The sequence below is a fragment of the Eptatretus burgeri genome, chromosome 4 (genome assembly GCF_056783735.1).
Source record: "Eptatretus burgeri isolate ZD-2024b chromosome 4, Ebu_testis_v1, whole genome shotgun sequence".
NCBI lineage: Eukaryota > Metazoa > Chordata > Myxini > Myxiniformes > Myxinidae > Eptatretus > Eptatretus burgeri.
In genome coordinates, this window is record NC_140964.1 from 105,273,106 (window position 1) to 105,296,403 (window position 23,298).

Genomic DNA, 23,298 nt, shown 5'->3' on the forward strand with positions numbered 1-23,298 from the left:
GTTGTTGTTGGGTGTATTTTTTATTTTTATTTTTTATTTTTGAGATAAGAAAGAGATTAGTTGGGAGAATGGGGGATGTTTGGAAAGTGGGGAGGATGAAAATTGAAGGTAATGGGGAGGATAGAAATTGAAGGTAATGGGGAGAAAAAACAAACAAACAAACAAACAAAAAAACGATCGAACACCGAGTGGAACCGGTAGGCCTCAAGCCTAGGACTAGGCCTCAAACACCAGGTAAGAACGTCGACATAAATACTCACAAAATAGCACGATTTTTGAAACAAAACCGAACTAGGAACACACATTAACATGTAGGTGAGAAAATTAAACAGTTAAAACGGGACAAATAACAACCGGAACTTAACTTTGAGAACGTCAGCAGGGAGCCCCGAAGGAGACCTCTTGCCGCTCAAAACCGGAACCGGAAGTGTTCTCCTTTAGTTGTCAAGACATTTGGCATTGTAGTCATTTTCATCCAATATGACCAGGCACCTGTGACCCCTGTGAGTACGTCTATTAATTACTGTATATTGGACCTTGACTACGTCAATTAATTACGGACGATTGAAACATAACTTTTAGATATGTAGACCTTAAGAGCCCTTACACCTTTTTTAGACCATTTTCAACCTTTTTGTAACCTTTGGACCATTTAATACCCTTTAGAGTCCTTCGACTCTTAAGACCGCAACATTTCTCAAGGTAATGCTACAAAAAAAACCTCATGACAGGGTACAAGGGACTGGCTCAGTTTCTCAAGGTAATGTTTTTGGTAACGAGTATTTTGCTAATCCAATCTGAAGGAGACCCGGAGGTCATGGGTGTCATAGTCGGTGTCGTACGGCTCCAACAATAGAAATTTCAGAGATAATTGATAAACTTAAAGGTTTTTACGAAGGAAAAGTTTTTCATGATTTTTATGTTCTTCTGATGTCACATTCCAAACAAGTCTTAACTAATATTGTCCGCGGTTTAGCAGGTTCATATGACGTGCTCGTTTTTGAATGAAGCTTTTTGTAGCAGGGTTCTTTTGAAGAAATCTGCTCCCAAAGTTGATCAGATCCACGAGTTCTTGAGTTGTGATTTTTCCTGCAAGCAGGTAGATAGGCTTCGACTTCATTCTATATTTAGCGATGCTAGTGCAGAGAGTTTATTACCAGACAAAGTTAGGGAGCGAACCCCATTGAAAGTTTATTTCATTTTTCACTTAGACAAAAGGACAATCCTTATTCAATTATAATAAATTTCTTAAAACTCTTAGTACTCTATAAATATAGTAAAGGACATTTTGGAAACTGACTGTGCATGTTCATCTTCCCCTTTTTAATATGGTCCTTGTGGACACAGTTTCTGGGGATTTGAATACAATTAGTAATCGTGAAATTAGGGATCTGATGAAAATGGGAACTAAATATAGGGAACCAATAACTCAACCTTGGAGCTGCATTACGTCTTCAATTGTAGATTGTCTCTAATTTTAACAAAATGTGCACTAAGTTTAAGTTATCTGTAAACAGTTTCAATGCATTGTTTAACAGAGTTGTGGAAGTCCTGGATAATAGGATTTTTTGTAGTGGTCGGGGCTTGCTTTCACTGGGTCGCTTTAAACCAGTGTTGAACAAGCCAAATGTTCGTAAAGACATTTGGGATCTCCATGATTGCTGCATAATAGTTCCAGCGGATAAGGCTGCGAATAATTTTGTTGTGGTTTGTAAAAGGTTTTATGTAGAGGCTTTATTAAGAGTTAGGCATTGATACGGTTACTTTCACTAGTATTGGGAATACCACATATGTTCCTTGTCACAAGTCACTCCAAGATATTGTTTCTGAGCATCAGGAAGTTTTAGTTAATAATTTTGATATTAAATGTAAAGAGGTAAATCTTTGTATTCCTCAACTTTTCTGGATTCCAAAGCTTCATAGCAAACCCGTACAAGTATAGGTTTATAGCAGGTGCCAAGCAGTATTCCACCAAGCAGTTTTCATTTATAATTAACTCAGGCTTACAAGTTGTTCGGGAACAGTTCAGGAAACATTGATTATCAATTGAGAAGAATTCTGATACTAACACTTTCTGGAGCATTAATTCTTCTTTCGAGTTCTTTGATAGAATTAGATGCCTCAATATCAAGTCAGTTGAAATTTTTGATTTTTCAACCTGATATACAATTTGGGTTTAGTATTGGTGAGGGATTCACTCTTCAAAGTCATTGACAAGGTTTTAAACTCTTTTAATAAGTTTTTATGTGTCAGGTTTGATAGAGCATTCTTTTGTAAAAAATATGTACTCAAGTTTTCATTGTTTCGATCAGCAGAAGTTTAAGGATGCTGTTAATTTAATTTAATTTAATACTTTTGTGTGTTTTTGTGGGATAATGTTTCAATAGATTAGGGGTATTCCTATGGGTGGGAATTGCAGTCCCCTATTTGCAGACGTTTTTCTTATTTTCTGTGAATTTTCATTCATGCAGAAAGTGATTAGAAAAAATTAGGATAAGCTAAAATGTTATCTCATACATGTCATTATATAGATGATATTTGTGTGGTTAACTATAATTTTTTTGATTGGCAGCTTCACAAGATTTATCCAGATAGCTTGATTGCCAACAGGAGTGATAATGATTGTACAGTTGCTGGATGATGGATGTGTTGGTTGGAGTTGGACAGAATGGTTTTAGTACAAGTGTATATTATAAAGTTGATGATTTCATTTTCCCTGTAGTCTTGTACACCTTTCCAGGTAGCAATGTACCAATTAAAATGGGTTACAATGTCCTTTCATCTCAGTTACATAGATTTGCAAGAATTTGTTCAATAAAGGATGATTTTGTGGAACGTGCTGAGAAGGTTTTTTTTTCCATCATGTTAAACAGGATATTTGTCTGATTTTTTTTGATCTGGTCTTGTCACCCCCGAGCTTTTAGACTCCATCGTCACCTTTTATTCAGTTTGGTTGGTTTTCATGTAAACAAGTTCCTATTGCATTGCATTTGTTATAATAATAATAATGAATTAATTATTTTAGTGAGGTAAATTATTTAATTCATATCATTGATTAAACATATATATTTATAGATGCCATTAAATAATGGAGGTATTTCGATAAAAAATAAAAAAGATTATTTATGAAATATATTATAAATAAGCATGAAAATAATTTAGTGGTTGCTAAGATACGCAGTGCAGCATGTTAAAATTGGTTATTAATGACAGTTTGTGTCTATGCTTAGATGGAGGTGCTGTGTGATGGACATGTATTCAAGGTAAAGTGTTTATCGCTTAATATATTATCATATAAAGAGGTGTACGATTAAAAGTTATTCATATCGAGTAATACTTTAAATAAAAGTAATAATTAAATACTTTTGAAGAAGGATATTGCATTGCTGTGTTCACTGACTGTCTGGACGCAACTTTGAGGTTGTGGGTCCATTGATGTTGAGTAACCTACTGATGTGGATCTGCTGTTGGGAGAGGTTCTGGGCTGAAAGGATTGAAGGAGCCTGCACCGCTCGCTCGGGGGTGACAGAGCCCGCACCGCTCGCTCGGGGGGTGACGGAGCCCGGACCGCTCGCTCGGGGGTGAAGGAGCCCGGACCGCTCGCTCGGGGGTGAAGGAGCCCGGACCGCTCGCTCGGGGGTGAAGGAGCCCGGACCGCTCGCTCGGGGGTGAAGGAGCCCGGACCGCTCGCTCGGGGGTGAAGGAGCCCGGACCGCTCGCTCGGGGGTGAAGGAGCCCGGACCGCTCGCTCGGGGGTGAAGGAGCCCGGACCGCTCGATCGGGGGTGACGGAGCCCGGACTGCTCGATCAGGGTGACGGAGCCCGGACCGCTTGCTCGGGGGTGACGGAGCCCGGACCGCTCGCTCGGGGGACAAACATGCGAAAAGAGGATCAGCTTGCTATTCTTTCCAGTGTCTTCGCTGACTGAAAGTAAGAGTGTAAACTTGAAGTGTTGTTTCTGAATCACTCGCAATGGGGCAGATTTCCCTCTCAAGTTTACACCCTTCCGAAGATGACAATGTTCTCATGTTTTATTAACTTATTTTTCTCCAACTTGTTTATGTTCTTGATTTTTATACTACACATTATACACGGAGGTACGTATGCTTGCTCTGTGGAGCCTGGGATAGAAATCCCGACCCAGCTATAAACTGTCATCCCGGGGTTGCACAGGCACGGTGATTCATCAGTGTGTGTGCCGTCCCTCGGATGGACGTTAAACTGGGCATCGCATCTGGTGGAATTCCTCACCCCTCTCCCTCTCCACCCCCACCCCCTCTCTCACACCTCTGTATCTCACCCCTATCCCACCTGCCCCTCTCTCTCCCTCCCAACCCTCCCTTCTTCTCTCTATCTCTCTCCCACTCCTCCCCCTGCTCCCCAACCTTCTCTCTCTGTTGTGGGGACGAGCATGTACAAATCGTATTCGGAGTGAGCCAACTAGAGGGGTGCAAGGGTCGCTGCATGCATGCGTGTGCTTGTGTAGTTGATTGGTATCTACATATGTGGGTTTCAGAATGTGGAATGGCGTCCTCCCAGGGTGGGCTCAAAGTATCCACCTTCATTTTGGTAAGGGATCATGATTCATGGACCAGGCTGTGAAGTTTTCTGTTCTCAAAGTTTTGTGCCGAGGGCTCTCTTCAGGATCGTCACCGAGCTGCAGACAGCTTCCAACTGTAGTTAGTTTGTAGTAATATTCCCAGGGATGGTTTTTAGCTTGCCTGTTCGAAGAACAGAGAGCTCTAGCGATACCCCCGGCGTGAGCGTCAGCGTGAGCGTGAAAATGTTAAAGTTTTTGGTGCAAGTTATTTCCTTTCTAATGTTTTTATCTACCACACTATTTTTTACTGATTACAATATACAAATACATATGTTGCTTTAAAATTATTTGGATCAGACTTCACTGCAATGCTTTATAAAACATATTAGACGAGTCTTTTAACCAGAGTGGTGTCAAAGCCACCCAATGCTCGCCTGTTTATACATTTATCATTTTTAAAAGACTAGTCTAATAATATTTTTTATAAATGAAGTGGTCTGATCCAAATAATTTTAAAGCAATATATGTATTTGTATATTGTAGTCAGTAAAAAATAGTGTGGTAGATAAAAACATTAGAAAGGAAATAACTTGCACCAAAAACTTTAACATTTTCACGCTCACGCCGGGGGTATCGCTATAGCTCTCTGTTCTTCGAACAGGCGAGCTAAAAACGATAAATGTATAAACAGGTGAGCATTGGGTGGCTTTGACACCAACTCTCTGGTTAATGTATCTGTGAGGTTCTTTGTCATCATTCCCTTTGCTTCAACTATCACTGGTACAACTTTGGCATTCTTCAGCTTTCAGGATCTTTTCACTTCATTCTTGAGGTCTTGTTATTTGGTCATTTTCTTGATTTCTGTTTTGTTTAGTCCAAAATCACTGGTATTAACACCTCACTTAGCAATTCCTTTTTCTCTCTTTTTGTACCTGAGTATGATGTCTGGTCTTAATGCTTTGTTTTCGATGTTCACGCTCAATGGGATCATTGGGTCGGATGTGAGCGATCCTTCCATGTTTTCAGTCCATGCTTTTGGTTAATGGTCCCATGAATTCCCTGGAACTGGGATATCAAAGTTTGTGCAGATGTACCAGTGGTTAACTTTACAAACTCTGTTGTGTCGTTGTGTGTACAGCTGATCTGAAGTGTGTGTGTGTGTGTGTGTGTGTGTGTGTGTGTGTGTGTGTGTGTGTGTGTGTGTGTGTGTGTGGGTGTGTGTGGGTGTGTGTGTGTGTGTGTGTGTGTGTGTGTGTGTGTGTGTGTGTGTGTGTGTGTGTGTGTGTGGTCATTAAGTATAACATGTCACTCTTTGCTAATGCCACCTCCACCCCTCACCTTTCTATCTTTTTTATATTTTTCTCTCGCACTCTCACTCACTCACCTCCCTCCTGCAGTGTATAGCAACATTTGCTGACCCATCGCTCTTCCCCCCCCACCCCTTTCCTTGCTCTTTCACCCTTCCTAGCTCTCTCCCTTCTTTCCTCCCTCTCCCCTTCCTCCCTCTCTCTCCTCCCCACCTCTTAATTAACCCTGTCAGCGAACCGATGGGTTGTATTTGCTCGTAAACAAAGGTTTAATGGCTTATTCATGAATTAAATGATGGAATATGTTCCGTTAGCAAGCAGCGTGCCAAATCTTTCAAAGCCGGTCATCCCGTATGAACCACTTTGCAAGCAACTCGCCAAGCTGCTTGGCAAATGGAGGACACCTTCCACACACCCCCCTTCATCAAAAACATTTTTATGGGTTTGTGCAGTTAAGTTTTTTTTTTTTTTTTTTAACTTAGAGCGCTTGCCAAGTGGCTTAAGCACTCAGGCATTCCTCTCCATTAGAAACCGTTGACAAGGAATGCCTGGCTTGGCAAGCGCTATCAAGCTGCTTGGTAACTGAACACACCCCTGACTCCCATCTATTAGTCCCCTTGCAGTTTCACCGGAGGGGACTATCGGTTTACCATCCGTCTGTCCGTCCGTCCGTCCCACCTGTGGTTTTTCCGACCTTTTCCCCAAACCCTTCAACATATTCAACTGAAACTTGGTGCATGGCTTTATTATGATAAGTTACACAACAAGTTTGAGTTTCAGGGCGTTTCTTCATGTTTTCACAGAGTTATGCCCTTTTTGGACTGAGAAAATATCACGTCAGTAGGGGGACATGCAGTGCAAAGCAATTACATATCAACGCCCGGTGGAAACGGCGCAAAATGATTGCTGATTCAGTCATTCACTCTGAGGGTTTCTGGCTCCGCCCACAAGTCCTGCCCCGCCCTCTTCCGTTCCCAGAGTCCCCGCCCCCTCCCGTGCGAATTGAGGATCAGCGTCGATTTGGGATCCCATGGAAGTACAAAACCGGCTCGTTCTGCACTTTTGTGCCTTTCCTCATGGTACCTTAGTCTCTCTCTCTCTCTCCCACGACGTGACAGGACGCTGAGGACGCTCTGTGAATGTGTGAGTTGTTTTCCCAAGTTACCTCAGATTGTAATGAGTGGACATGGCGATGAGTGGTGCACGCCACGTCCACTCGACAGGATGATTTGAATATTTACAAGTTCTCATTTTATTGTATTCGGGGCGATGTGTGTGTGATCCCAGCTTGTGGTTGACGGTAAATGTTCGCGCGTTTTGTGTTTGTTCGTTCTGTTTTTTTTTTTTTTTTTTTTCCCACACAAACTCTTGTTTTCCCTTCCATCCTGAGCTCTTCTATCGATCACAGGCGATATTTCCCAACTGAGTGTTTGTAAATGTCCATCTTCCTGCGTTCACTGGTTGTTACCTCGATCCTCACATCGGCCGACCGAACAGCCTTCAAAACGAATAAGGTTTCATTCTTTTACCACGTTTAAAACGTCGTGTTCACGTCGAATATCATTTAATTAACATCACTTGCGCTTAAATAAAAAAAAAATTAAAAAATATTCCTGTTTTTTTTTTTTTTTAATGACTTTTTGCGAAATGGGAATTGAAGGCACGAATGACCCGTCTCGGTGTTGCCATGGTTACAGTGTCCGGGAGGTCGGTGGTTCGAACCCCGTCTGAGTCGAGACTTTATAAAGAACTCTTGCTTGACAGTTGGTGGTCGTATGGCAGCTTGGCTGCCGGGGTAGCTATCATTTATTGAAGCGCGACTGCGTCGCTGATGCAGTGCCCCTCTACCGGTACACACGCTGGAACTGGTACTCATTTCGCCGACCTCGGAAGGATGACAGGCTCAGTCAACCCCCTGATGCATTAATTCAGTGGCTGACTGGTCTTAAACTCAGGACCCTAGGATCCTTAGCCACCACCCGAACCACTGAGCCAACACCAGGCTTGGCGCTTCACAGTTGACACTCAGGACCCTAGGATCCTTAGCCGCCACCCTAACCACTGAGCCAACACCAGGCTTGGCGCTTCACAGTTGACACTCAGGACCCTAGGATCCTTAGCTGCCACCCTAACCACTGAGCCAACACTAGGCTTGGCGCTTGACAGTTGACACTCAGGACCCTAGGATCCTTAGCCGCCACCCTAACCACTGAGCCAACACTAGGCTTGGCGCTTGACAGTTGACACTCAGGACCCTAGGATCCTTAGCCGCCACCCGAACCACTGAGCCAACACCAGGCTTGGCTCTTGACAGTTGACACTCAGGACCCTAGGATCCTTAGCCGCCACCCTAACCACTGAGCCAACACCAGGCTTGGCGCTTGACAGTTGACACTCAGGACCCGAGGATCCTTAGCTGCCACCCTAACCACTGAGCCAACACTATGCTTGGCGCTTGACAGTTGACACTCAGGACCCGAGGATCCTTAGCCGCCACCCTAACCACTGAGCCAACACCAGGCTTGGCGCTTGACAGTTGACACTCAGGACCCTAGGATCCTTAGCCGCCACCCGAACCACTGAGCCAACACCAGGCTTGGCGCTTGACAGTTGACACTCAGGACCCTAGGATCCTTAGCCGCCACCCGAACCACTGAGCCAACACCAGGCTTGGCGCTTGACAGGTGACACTCAGGACCCTAGGATCCTTAGCCGCCACCCGAACCACTGAGCCAACACCAGGCTTGGCGCTTGACAGTTGACACTCAGGACCCGAGGATCCTTAGCCGCCACCCGAACCACTGAGCCAACACCAGGCTTGGCGCTTGACAGGTGACACTCAGGACCCTAGGATCCCAAGCGCCACCCGAACCACTGAGCCAACACCAGGCTTGGCGCTTGACAGTTGACACTCAGCACTTAAAAAGGGGTAGAGCACAGGCAAACAACCATACGTTGGTAATAATAGTGCAGCACTCCTGCGTCAAAGTTCCTTGTAAAGAGAGCTCGTATTATACAGGTGACCTTCCTGTGAGTGACTCGGCACTCTTCCATCGGCCTCGATCTCTGTCGCCTGCCGTGAAAATAATAATAAATCTCTCGACCATTTTACGTCTTTTTTCATTATCAGTTTAATGATATGGATATTTCAGCCACAACTTCTCCGCGAAAATAAACTTCTTTGACAGGCCCGAACTAGTTGAGGAGAGGAACAAGAAGGTAGGTATTTGATCGAGGTCCAACATTGGATGTACGCCATGCGTTGATGTTGATTGGATAAGCTTCCAAACTGTTACCCGTTTCCCTTGTGATGAAAACGATGGGCGGACCCGGGGGGAGGAGGGGGGCGGTTCCTGCGCCCAGGAACCCACGCTAACTCCGCTTCTTTATTCAGTCTGTAACCCGAACACCCAGACAAGGTACTGCCTGAGACGGTGTAAGTGGCTTGGGATTACTGTCACCGTGCTGTGTGGGAATGGGTGGGTGGTTCCTTCAGTCAAAATCTATAAGCATGCACGTGGTGGGCCAGTGTCAATCCAAGGGTTGCATGTTTTGGTGAAGATCAACAGCAAAGCAAATGAACCATCAAGACTGTGCCACCCTCTACTTTAGCAATCTCACAATAGCAGATGGTGCGCCTCCTTGAAGGAAAGGCGATTGCAAAGGGAGGAAAATGTTGCCTGCTCATTTCGGCGTATACCAGGGAGATTCATCAACGTGCCCCACGTCCGTCGGATGAACGTTAAACCAGGTGTTAAATCAGCTGGCATTAGTTGGTGGGTCCTTTAAAGATCCCACGGGATCTTTGGCGAAGAGTCACTTACGTGAGCATTCGCCAACACCGCAACCAAATTACAAATTCCTGCTCTAACCTACCCCGGCACACGATGCTACTCAGAACCGCCGCGTGTGACATACGAAAGAGGAAGTGGTGATTACGGTACGTGTGAAATCCACCGTGGAGTTGAAGTTTTTCAAGCAATTTTCACGATACGTGTGGCATCTTTTCAAATATACTGCGATTAATGCCAGTCCGTGTTGGAAACGGACTTCACTTCATCTTCAATTATATTTGAGCAAGAATGCCCAGTTTGATGCTTCTTCGTTTGTGTGCAGCGCAAGGCTGTGGGGTAGCATCATTGGCTTTGGGCATGGCTGTGCCGTTGATTCAATGCCCTCTGCTGGTTTGAGAAGGAATTCGGAGTTTGTCCATGGTGCCGGCGAAAGCTCGCCTACTCTTCACGAAGGACACCATTGGATCTTTAACGTTCACCAACAAATTCTGCAAGACAGGACACCCGTTTAATGGCCACCCAAGATACTGCACACACATTGATAGTGCTGCATAATAACTACAACTAGGAGGACACTCAGTCAAGCACATACCTCTGCCACGTAATACCTGATCCATGACAACATATTGGACCCAATACATTTTTGAGATGTCGTGCAATGTATTGTTTTTGGCCCCATCTCTCAATAGTGAATAATCACTTGAAAAATTCTCAGATCTGGATCTGGATTCGGATCTTCACAAAAATTAAGCATTGTTGTCGTCTTGGTGCATTTTGTGATAAATTTTATTTTCCATTTAATTGGATGGAAAATTATTATTATTTCAGGCAGAGTATCCGCCCTTCGAGCAATCTTATTCCAAGCATGCAACACGTCCTTTTGACAGATCGCTATACTTGGGCAATATATAGGCAACACACTGCTGCTTCGATCGCTCCCGAAAGTGAAAATATCCCGTGTTACATACATACGTAATGCTTTATGTGCATATTTAATACATTGTGCTTGTATAGCTCGGATAATTCCAATTGCACTCTCCCATAGACTGACACCAAAGGCCTGAAGCCTGAGGCAGAGACATGCTGTCGCCTTCACAAGGCCTGTGATGCTTATTGGCTTCAATCTTTCAATATTTGATGATCCTTTTAAAAGACGCTTTAGTTATTTTACCCTGAACGGAAAACCTTTATGGAGGGTCGCATGGCGATTGTGATTATGACATTTCCGAAGATGTCTTCGGCTAACCAAAATGGTGGACATGTGATTTTATTTTCATATCACAATTGTAGATGGCGTCGGGCCAGCTGTCCAACCAATGTATATGTATATATATATATTATTTTTAAAGAAGAAGAAGGTGCTTCCAACCAAAAGTAAAAACTAGATCGACTCCGCTAATTTGAACAAAAAAGCGAGAGCAGACCCAATCTCAGGCGATGTTTCACCAGCTTCACAGCTGGCTTCATCAGGCATTCTATTGTGCCTGGTGAAGGCAGTGAAATGTTGCCTGAGACACTGTCTGCTCTCGCTTTTTTGCTCAAATTAGCAGTCGATCTAGTTTTTACTTTTGGTTGGAAGTGCCTTCTTCTTCTTCTTTAAAAAATGTGTAATCCCAACCAGCCCAATCTTGTACAATCGATCAGTTATATCGATAAGTGTGTGTTCAGATTGATTTCCCCACCGATGTCTCAGGGAATTATTCATGTAACCGGGCTGTGAATCTTTGAGCTAGCCGTTTTTCTTTTACTATCGTCATTTTGGACCAACCGCCATTACTACCACCACAAAGCGCCACCAACCACGATCACCACAACCACCTTCTCGTCAACCGCCAACATCCCCACGGATAACGAACAGCCGCCTTCACAACCACCTTAACCACCACCGCCAAACCACACCACCCTTACGACCACCACAAACGCCAGCCACACCACCATCAAGACCACCACAAAACGCCAGCCACGCCACCATAACGCCAACCACACCACCACCGCATTTCCACCTCAGCACGGTTGTGAGAAGCCTGGCATTCATCGGGGGAGAACGGAAGACGGCCTCACCCCTCCCCCCAACGACAAACACGTGCGGAAAAGATGCCCGGAGAAAGAAAAAGAATGGGAAAGGCCCCGATTCGGCAAGAAAAACGCCCTTCTTCTGGAAGTTTCGCACGCGTGCTGGAAGAGGGGGGGGGCAAAAGGGAGGGGCGAGGCACCGTGGAGATAAAAGGGCGCGCTGAACGCAAGAGGAGTCGAGCTGGAGGTTGTGAAGTGTGTGGAGGAGAAAGAGGAGAGGGCTCTGCTGGAGGTTGTGAGGTATGTGGAGAAGAAGGGCTGCTGGAGGTTGTGGAGGTGTGTGGAAAGGAGAAAAGTGTCATGTCGGAGTTGTGGGCAGTGTGTGTGGAGCCGCGGAAGGGAGCTGGAGAGAGAGAGGAGCGCAGCGGAGCCAAGGCGCGTGGCCTGCCGTACCGTGCCTTACCGTGGATCACGGGAGAGGGGACGTCGAGCGTCGCCCTAGCAAGTCACCACGAGGGTGAAGGTAGCCAGCCCAATCTCTCGGAGCCTTTGCGGTCTACACGGCTCCGTGTTTATAAAGACCTCAAGGGGTCCAGTCAACCCCTCGTCTGTCCTGGGGTTTTTCCTTTGTTTCTTTTGCATGAACGTTGTGGCACCGTGTCCGTAAGTAGAACTGTCGATAAGTGACTGTACATAATAAATAGACAGTGGTAGCTCTTTGTCTTGCTCGCATCTTGTCCCTACCCCCATTCATTGCATGATTGAATACGTGCATTGTTTGCATGCATGACTGCATAACCACATCTTTGACCGTATACGTGTGTTTGGTTGTGAAATAAATGTGCTTGTTTAATTGTCACCCGTTCGTTGCATCCTTTTCCCTCATTGAACTACCGTTCTGCGTTCGGAATAGAGTTGGTTGTTAAATAACCGATAAAGTGATCGGGTCCAACGGGGCTGCGCGATAAATACCCCGCTCGGTTATCCCAAAACGAAGCGAGCTGCTTAAGCAGCCCCGTTGAGATAAAGTCTCTCGGTAGTCTGCACGCGCGATTAATTAGGTATATCGACAATTTGGCGATTGACCCTGTAGCGTGTGGGCAGAATATTGACTAGGCTGTGGTGTGCTCAGAACACACCCGTGGCTGGTTTTCGGCGTTGATCCGGAAAGCCGCGACTGGATTGTCCATTCGGTGGGTGAAGCTGCCGCTATTGGTTAAACACGGTCATTCGCACGCCGGCGGGCGGGAATCCACAACAATACATAATACATACACTTGCTCCATTATATATAGATTGTATGTGATATTCATGTAATTACATTTAAGTTAATTATCTCAACACTTGGATGGAAATTAAAAGTAAGGACCCCATTAGTTTTTGTGCATCGACATCATATCATAAACCATCATGGAAAGGGAAAACGGGCAACGTACTGACAATGAATGATGCAACAGGACACAACAAGAGAGAGAGACGGCAACAAAAAAAACAAAAACACCATCTCAAAAATATTTTGGTCAGCGAGAGTTGATGTTAGGGTGGCGGGGGGGTAAAAATCGTGGGTAAAATAGGGGATGATGAGATGGTGGTTTACAGCAAACTACAAGGTGTGAAAGAAAGAGTGCAATTGAACAGAAAGCAGTTCCTTATATGGGAGAAAAGGAACAAAATGGTGGATTTTGGGAGTTCAACCAGGATGGAGTTACTGGCAGAACACATGCGATTTGGAGGGATTGGGGGCAGAGGTGGAGGAATGAGAGAGAGAGCAAAGGAAGCTTGACAAGAGGAAAGGCAGTAACAAACAGAGAGGCCATGCAACGACCTGCCTGTGATATGACCACAACAAGCTTTGCTCTTTATCCTCATCACTGGAGATTCCAATAATGTTGAGAGCTTTATAGATTCCACAAGATGCTGGAGCGACAGGAGCCTTTAGTTGTGTTGTATTGACGTAATGAGTGAGATATTTGAGGATAAAATCTTGTTCTTTGATTTCAGCTCGGGGTACACGTCAAGTGGACACCTCAATCGATCGAGGCACTCCCAGCGCCTCTTGTCGTGTATTTAACGTGCTCGGGAATATCAGTGAAAAATAACTTTGTAACTGCTCAATGTCCTGCACTCTTCTACATTGAAGCAAAAAGAAAAAAGAAAAGCCTCAAATTTCAAAAACTGAGAATTACTGCATCTGATAGTTTGTGAAATTTTCACTTTATATCCTTGTATGAAAAAATGCATTTATATACAGATTGTGTGACATTACACATCCACAGCTTCTTGATGGTTCAGAAACACAAGTGATGGATACAAGCGTTTCATATCCCAGTGTGGACAAGATGTGGCTGCTTCCGTCGATATGACTGCTGGGAAAGTGCCCTCAGACAACGTTGGAACAGAAGTTATCTGTTTGAGATTTTTGAGCTTGAAATGAGTCATGGTATAGGATCCTATCAAATGATGAAGGAATAGTGGACCTTTATTATGTTGTGCTCTTCAAATAAAAACAGTTCACCACTTGCTTGATATGTGTACCAAATTTCGTAAATATATCTTGAGGGGATTTGTAGTTAAGCTCCGGAAACGAAATGTGACGGACGGACGGACGGAACCCATTTCTATATCCCCCGCCAACTAAGTTGGTTGGCGGGGGATAATAATTGGTTCGACATGGTGGTGCAAAGGTCACATACTTGCTTTTGAGCTGTGAAGCCAAGGTTTGATTTCCGACATGACTATAAACTGTCTGATCGGTGATTCACAGGCAGAGTGTTGCGTCACAAGTTGTGCCTTCCCTCAGATGGCGGATCTTGTGATGTCGACCCTCGGATGTACATTTGAACTTGTTTGCTTGCACTGGTCATTGGTGTCCGTTCAAGGTCCCAGTGTCTTTCGGGAAAAAGTAGGCGAGCTACCGCTAGCACCCTGAACATTATTCCCTTGCCGACCCCACAAGAATGTGGGAATGAATAATTGGGGCCGTTAGAGAATCAGTAGCACGTATTATTTTTTGATTTTTACATATCATCGTCTTTACAGTGTCAGTGCTGCCGAAGCAGATTATTGGAAAGGGTTATACTGGGAGTTTTGCCATTTCCTTTGCAGCGTTGTTTGGTCATGCTCTATCAATTTAAATGCTGAGCGTTGAGCAAAGAAACAGCACATACCATTTAAAGTCTTTTTGATATGACTTGGCCGGGGTTTGAATCAAATGAATTCGTCCTCGTCACACACCCAATCGTCACACACACCTGTCCATCGAGTTTTGTCCGAATCTCCTATCTCTCATTGGTGAAGAATCACCTAAAACATTCTTCAACGAAATCTCATCAATTCCTTCTTGTCACACATCCAACACATCCACCAAGTTTCATCTGAATCCATCCGTAACTTTTTGAGATATTCTGCTCACAAACAGACTAGGGGTGAAGACAAGCAGACAGACAGACGGGCAAGCACACTCGGTTGGTGCAAAAGGAAATTGCTGCAATTTGTTTTTTTTTCTTTTTTTTTTAAAGACTTCGACACACAAAGATAAAGCTTGGAATGGTATTCAATCTCTTCCCCGTTTAAAAGGTTATGATATAGCACCAGCAACGGCATCAAGTAATTCCAAAGCACATTGCTTCTGCTGTTGAACCTGCTGCTCCAAATGATAGATAGTCCAAGCTTTAGTTTCCAGCAATGGCAGCATTTAACATGCGGTGCACGTCATCTGCGATGAATGGACATACACGTGGTTCCTGAACCGACATTTGGCAGCATTTGTGGAATTGTCATCAAATGATTCATTTGGAAAAAAAAAATGAGTGAATGCGGAAAGACGTGCATTCTTTTAATTTTTTTATTTTTATGGAGCATCATATTAGTCCCACGAATATGATGATTAAGAGGGGAGTGATGGGGGAATTTTATATGTATGAGTAAGTGGTATGCTTCACTTGAATCACAATGAGGAGGATGAAAGTTGTGGAAATATATTTTCAGTGGTAATGGGTCATATTACTTGTTTGGAAAATGTTGTGGTGAAACAAGTGCTCCCCTTAAAAACAACTTCCATGCTCTGTTCATCATTCTGTTCCTTTTCCTGCTGATTTGTTTTCTTTTTGTCCCTCCCACCCCTCTGACAAAGTCAGAGACGGTGGGGAGGGGTGGGGTGGGGGGAGGGGAGTGGGGGGGAATCAAAATGCGCTCCATCCGACCGAACAATCATCTGTCCATTTACTTTTGTGCCTGTGATATTTCAACAACCTTTGAACGTTTCCCTTTCACATTACACAGATCTATTCCTCATGACATTATCTCAATCTGATTAGATCACTGCGGTGGTTGGCTGAATTATATTGCCGTGGTAACCATCTTGGTAACTTGGCTTACACATGCGATATTTGAAAAATCGTGCAAGATTTCGCTTTCATTTTACACAGATATATTCCTCACACCACCCAAAAGGTGGGGGACCCAGAGTATCAGCTCCTTGCCATCCTCAAATTATGTTTTCACCCGTCTGTTTGTTTGTCTGTCTTTAAGCATGATATCTCAAAAAGTTACGCACAGATTCTGATGAAACTTGGTGGACAGGTTGGGTGTGTGACGAGAACAAATTGATTGGATTTTGGTGAAGATCCAGATCCAGATTTGGAGATGAGGGTTATTTAATATTTTAGCGATTCTTCACCATTGAGAAATGGAGCCAAAAACGATACATGGCATGATCCTTCAAAACGTTGTGCACACGTTGGATGAGTTGTGTAGGTGACAAGAACAAGCCGATTATATTTTGGTTAAGGTACGGATGCAGATCCGGCCTATCAGTGGAATACAAAACGTAAACTTTACAGCCGGGCAGAGGTATGCCCTCTACCGAGTGTTGTTCTAGTTATTTTTATGCCATCTGCTTGGGCCCCAACTCGCTTACATTCTCATAATGTATTAATCAACCCTGGTTTTAAGGTTTCCTTGCCAGATCTCGCCTGCAAAAAAGAATAAATGGCACCCAATAATGTTACACATCCTTGTAAAATTTTGTAATGATTGGGCACAAGCTGTGATGTAAAGGGAAATCTCCCTTAACTTCACATTTTTCCATCCATGTCGTTTCCATACCATCCTCATTCTTGCATTTCCCTCCATCCCTCTTTCCCTTTACTCGCCAATTCCCCCTCCTCTCACTTCACTTCCTTTTTTCATGTTTGTTCTCATTTCCTTCCAGATGCTTGAGTAATACACAATATTGTCTTGATATGAAACGGTAATACACTAGATGGGTGTGCTGTCCGTTACCAAAAGTATATTAAGTTATGTTACCTCCCCAGCAAATCCTAAGATGCACAAGTTCTTCCAGGAACCCCTCCAGGTTAAACTTCCAAAACCTAGGCTGACTGCATACCTCAACTCTTTTATTCCGTGCTTCTTCCCTTCTCTGGATCCACCTGCTAGAAGCCGTTCTTACCCACTTTTCCCTCCAAGGCTTCAAGCAGGCAGTGCATCACAACCTCATGTCATCCCCCATCCTGGCTGATGATCTTTATTACTCCCATTAACCCTTCCTTACTCAACACTATTACTTGCACGTTACTGTGTTTCCTCCCTTCTCTCTTTCTCTTTCCCTTCTTGTTTGTGTATTCCTTATTGGTTGTGCCCAATTGTTTCCACACGACCTCTCTATCAATTTAATGTTGCTCCTCCATGAGCCTCGTTCTTGTACCAAAAACCTCTCATTACCGACACGTGCATATTCTTTTTTCCACAATGCAAGGCAGCTTGTGGTTTTTAAAAAAAAGTCTCATGTAGGGACAATGCTGCACTATCAGCTGACTTGAAATATTACAGTAAGGGGCCTTTAGTCCACCAGTATGACAATGCCACTTATCATACAAATTACTGCTGTGCTTGTTCGGAATTGGTTTTGGGACAATACCATTGAAAATATGCAGGGTACAGTTCATAGTGCTGACTTTTGAAACAAAATGGCACCTCTCAGGGAAGTCTTAGAACATTAGCTGAGGGCCAGAGCAAACGATGCACAGTCCCTAATTGAACTTGTGGTGATAACCCCTTCCTGTTGGTTAAACTCCAGCCTGGTGTTGCCTTAGCAGGAAGGGTGGCTTGCTTGGGATCTTCGGGTCCTGAGTTTGAGCCCCTGTCAGCTGTTGAATTAATACCAAGTGGGGTTGACTCAGTCTGTCATCCTTCAGTCTGAAATTAGTACCAGTGAACTGGTGTAGGGGCATGGCATCGGTGGCACAGCCGTTCCCTCAGCCAATGATGCTACCCACAGCCGTGTGCTGCACACGAAGGAGGAGGAGGTTAAACTCCCAAAATACAAGCTTACTCCTCACCTCCACTCGCTTGTTATTATTTTCTCCAGTTTGTAGAAATGTAATCCCACTCTTCTTCAAGTTGGCAGGACACCATCAAAGCATTTCATCATTCATTCCTACCCCCATTAAATTCATTTAACTTGACCAAACCATCTTACTTACATGTTACTGTATTCTGTGTTTCCTCCTCATTCTACATTTCCATTCCCCCTCCCTTCCCCCCTCCCCCATGTTTCTCTCCTTTTTTCCTTTTCATTCATTCCCATCCTACTGGATCCACCTGTTGTGCTATTGCTCCACTGTCTGTACATTGCCTTTTTGTCTGCTGTCACCTCACTCTTCCATGAGCCAAGATTTTGAATCAAAAATAAACGAGAGAGAGAGAGAGAGAGAGAGAGAGAGAGAGAGAGAGAGAGAGAGAGAGAGAGAGAGAGAGAGAGAGAGAGAGAGAGAGAGAGAGAGAGAGAGAGAGAGAGAGAGAGAGAGAGAGAGAGAGAGAGAGAGAGAGAGAGAGAGAGAGAGAGAGAGAGAGAGAGAGAGAGAGAGAGAGAGAGAGAGAGAGAGAGAGAGAGAGAGAGAGAGAGAGAGAGAGAGAGAGAGAGAGAGAGAGAGAGAGAGAGAGAGAGAGAGAGAGAGAGATATAGATCGATCATAGAACACCTGACCCTGTGCAGTCTTCAGAAAAAGCAACACAGGAGGAAATTTTGTGAGCAGCAAATTTGATTAGCCGAGATGACATCAAATTTCGTAATATTTTGTCCAAGTACTGCTAAATGGAAGGTTTTTGAAAGTGGCAAAAAGGTGATTTGTGCTCTGCAGTGTTCAACTATACAATCAAATTGAAATAACATAAAGGTTTCAAAGATTGTAAAGAAAAAAAACCTGTTTTCAGAAGTTTACCGCCGTTGATGCAGCGTCTTTTACACTGCCTTTTTTTTGTATACATAGTCGATACTCATGGAATCCATGGTTGGGAGAGTCGAAGCAGCATGTCCAAGGTAGAATGACCAGTCCTGAATCTGAATGGATGATCTGAGACGAGGCTGTTGGAGAAAAGAAATGATTTTTTTTGTCAACTGCGATGATGGATTCCATGACCTTGCTGATGATTGGAAGTAAGCTAATTGGTCTGTGGTGAACGGGATCAGATTTTGCACCTTTTTATGTAATGCTGTGATGTTGGCTGATTTACAAGCAGATGAAAGATGACCGAGTAGAAATGGTAGCATGAAAAGGGCAGAGAGGGGAAGTGCAAGAGCAGCAGAGCAGATTTTTAGGACACGTGAGCTGATGCCATCCGGTTCAGTTGCAGAGTCAGAGTCGAGGGTTGCCAGAAACTTTTACACCTTCACAGGTGAAAATGACACAGGATTCAGGAGCAGTTGATGTGACCAAGTCATGTGGGTGCTGAGAGTGAGGGCTGGGAACACAAGATTTGGAAGCAAACACATAATTGAGACATTTGGCCTTCTCACGAAAGGAGTCAGATGTGGTGCCATTTGAAGTAAGGGTAGGGATGGAAGGGGAGCGTATACAAGAGACCGACTTGACAATGTGCCACCAGGTTTTATAGGAGGGAGACAAGTTTGAAAGTTCAATCTTGAGGATGGATCGATGCTATTTCTTGGCTCTCCTGAGAGTGGCCACACACTTGTTGCAGGTTTTGTGGAATTATCTGAGTTTGCCTTCGGTTGAATTTGCCTTGTTGGAGGGGAATGCAAGTTGTTTTATGGCAATGGCGTCACCACAGGATTCAATGTACCAAGGGTGGAAGGATGGGTATGATAACTGAAGACGAGATGGGATGAATCTGTGCATACGGGAAAGCAGGTTTCTGTGGAAGAATTCCCAGGCAACATTCATATCAGGGGCGGTAGATATGGGAGACCAGTCCTGAAATGCGTTGGCTGCTTGGAGTCCTTACCAGTTTGCCTGAGTGAACTGCCAGAGTCGCCGGCACTGATGCTCTTCACTGAGAATGGCTTGAGAGATGTTGACCTTCACAAGCACATGATCAGATGAACCAATTGGTGCAAGAGGAAGAGCAAGAGACATTGGTGGGTAAGTTGATCATTACCAAATCCAGAAAGGAGGATTTTCCATTGACAGATATCATTGACAGATTGACAGATTGACAGATATCAATCCAGAAAGGAGGTTTACAGATTGAGTCTGTCCCATAGAGTTACATAAGTCCTTTGCTGAAGTACCACAGCTGGTGAGAGAGGTACCAACACAAAACTCGGTGCTGTTCCTGAGGCCAAAACAATTGCTGGGGTACAATCTTGCAAAGTTGGTCTTAATTTCCTTGCTCCAAATTCTTCCTCATATCGCATTTACATCAAATTCCCTTCCAAGAACTTACATTGCTGTTATTTTATAAGACACTGCAAAGGGTTCCTCAAATATGTCACAATGTTTCCCATCAGCACAAAATGTTTCTTCTGAAATTACATAAATAATTAACTGTACTCTGTAACCTGAGCCATCATCATTTTATTTGCTTGGCTCAATTGCAATATTTAATGGCTTGTCTACATGCCCTGGGGCTCCCATGGGCTGCTAAAACAGTTCCTGAGGAACAGTGCTTACAAAGCTAATTTAGTTGAAACAATGGATGGGATCAACAAAAGGTTGTTCGAAGCATGGTAACTGCCAAAGGAAGTAGAAAACTGACATTTCGGCTATTAACCCTTTGTCGGAGCAAAGAAGGCATTAACTCGTGAGATCTTCTTCTTGCTTATCACGGCGGTTGGAATACTGTACTTTGATCAATGTTCTGTTGATTCCATTCATTGTTCTACCTGTTCGCCAATGCACAATAAAAAATTAAGCCTTTGTGAAGATTAATGTAGACACCCTGACATGCTTGACAATACAGTACAATTATGTATAATGCACATTCACATCTCTACTATCTTAGTCGAAACAGCCTTACTTCATCAAGCCTTTTCCTATAGTTGTGAACATTGGTTTGACATTGATTGGTTGTAAGATAGTTGGGATGTGGAAAAAGGCAGCATCTTTCATCCCTCAAATGACATTTTGGCCAACTTGTTGTAAGTTATTGATCAAATGTTTCCTTTTTTTAATCGTACTAAAATATGCAATTTGTTGTCTGTCTGTTGTCTGCCTGCCTGTCTGTATTTTTGACTGCGATACGTTTGGTCGTTACTTACAGTATCCAATATCAACCAAACTTGAGAGGAAGAATATGGGTAACATGATGGAGGTTGTAGTGACTTCACTTGCCCCCTCCCCAAGGGGGTTTTTTCCACCTTGGGTGAAATCAGTGTTAAGGTGGATACCCGTGTTAAGATGGCTAATCATGTTTTTCTAAGGCCGCTTCTAATAACAATAGTAACTAGAACTGCCACTTTATAACTGCTGGCAGTGATGACCGGGTACCCAGTCCGTCCGCCTTTGATACAACATGGGACTTTCTGCAGATGACAGTCGCAAAGTTTCGCATTCATCGGGAAAGTGGTTCCAGAAAAAAAACATGATTGAAGAGTGATGCAAACAGAGGCCTGCTTCGATATGGCATGGGACTGAAGAGCTGCGAACCGGCAGCACAAAGCGTTCAATTTCCTTATTACTGGCGAACAGATTCAAATAATTAAATAATTCTGGCTGCCAAACCGCGTAACCGATCAGGTTGAAATTTTAAACTTTTGTTTCGCATATCACCTGAATTATAAATGTGAAGTTTCGCATATATAGAGGCAGCGGTTCCAGAGTAAACATTAATTAATATTTATCCTTCAATCCAAGATGGCGGCCAAACCATGTGACTTGTGATGTCATAATTTGCACCACGTGTGCAAACATGATGGTGGATGATAACTGCAAATTTTCGCTTCTCCAGGTTAAGCAGTTCCAGAGAAAACATTATTTAATATTTTTCTTAAAACCAACATGGCTGCCAAACCCTGGGCCCGATCCCGTTGAAATTTCAAACCCTCATTCCGCATGAGTGTTCCACCATAAACTTGATGTTTCACATTTATTGATGCAGTAGTTCCAGAGTAAACATTAATTAATATTTTTCCTTCAATCCAATATGGCTGCCAAACGTTGCGTCGTACCTCAAAAGGGGGTGAGAACTTTTTATTCGTCATGGAGAGGCGGTCATAGTGGTCGAGTTTCGCCTGGATCTGTTCAGTCGTTTCAGAGAAAAAGACGTTTAAAGATGTTGTTTTTCAATCCAAGATGGCTGACGAACCATGTGACCTATGACATCAGAAGTTTATATTCTGCTTCCAACTGGGTATTGGAACACGTTTGTGAAGTTTCGTGTTAATCGGTAAAGTTGCGTTTTTCTATCCAAGATGGCCGCCAAACTATGTGACGTGTGATGTCATAATTTTTACCATGCGTGCAGACTGCCCTCTCGATGATAATTACAAATTTTCGATTCGTTTGGTTTAGCGGTTCCAGAGAAAACATTATTTAATATTTTTCTTAAATCCAAGATGGCGGCCAAACCATGTGACTTATCAATTCGAAATTAACAAACTTATATCGCCTTCCTGTCCCGAATACAGTTCTGAAATCTCCCCTTCATTGGGCCAGCGCTTCTGGAGAAGAAGATGTTTGAAGGTTTTCGGGTTTTTTCAAGATGGCCGCCAAACCATGTGACCGATCAAGAACAAATTAACAAACTTGAGAAAGGACCTCATGGGGAATATATGTGTGAAGTTTCGTCTTAATCTATCTTGCCCTTCTGGAGAAGAAGATTTTAAAAATTTATTCATTTTCAATCCAAGATGGCTGCCGAACCTTGTGACCTATGATATCATAAATTTAAATTCTGCTTTCCATCGTCGACCCGAACAAGTGTGTGAAGTTTCGTGTAAATCGGATAAGGTCTATTTTTCCATCCAAGATGGCCGCCAAACCATGTGACTTCTGAGGTAAAAATTTTTTACCATGTATGCAGACTTGAGGGAGGAAGGTACTTGCAAATTTTCGCTTCGATGGCTTCTGGAATACCAGAGAAAACATTATTTAATATTTTTCTTAAATCCAACATGGCGGCCAAACCATGTGACCTATCACTTTGAAATTAACAAACTTGCATCGCATACATGTCACGAATATAGTTCTGAAATCTCGCCTTCATTGGACCAGCGCTTCTGGAGAAGAAGATGTTTGAAGGTTTTAGAGTTTTTTCAAGATGGCCGCCAAACCATGTGACGTATCAACAACAACTTAACAAACTTGAAAGAGGACCTCAGGGGGAATGTACCTGTAAAGTTTCGCCTTAATCTGTCCAGCCCTTCTGGAGAAGAAGATTAAAAAAAAAAAAACACTAAAAA

The 23,298-nt window shown here is 43.6% G+C and overlaps 1 protein-coding gene across 3 annotated transcripts in view; it reads left to right on the forward strand.

The window, feature by feature from the left end:
- The first annotated feature begins 3,740 nt into the window (after positions 1-3,740).
- Positions 3,741-23,298, forward strand: part of LOC147028828 (adenosine receptor A2b-like) — a 65,141-nt gene continuing 45,583 nt past the window's right edge. The window contains exon 1 of one of the 3 annotated variants that reach the window (XM_085879583.1): positions 3,741-3,930. Coding sequence is in view for 1 of the 3 variants with exons in the window: in XM_085879581.1 (XP_085735707.1) it covers positions 6,924-6,926 (3 nt within the window). In the remaining 2 variants the exon portion in view is untranslated. Of the gene's footprint in view, positions 3,931-6,849; positions 6,991-23,298 lie in introns of those variants that run through there. The other 2 variants (XM_085879581.1, XM_085879582.1) reach the window with 2 other exon arrangements.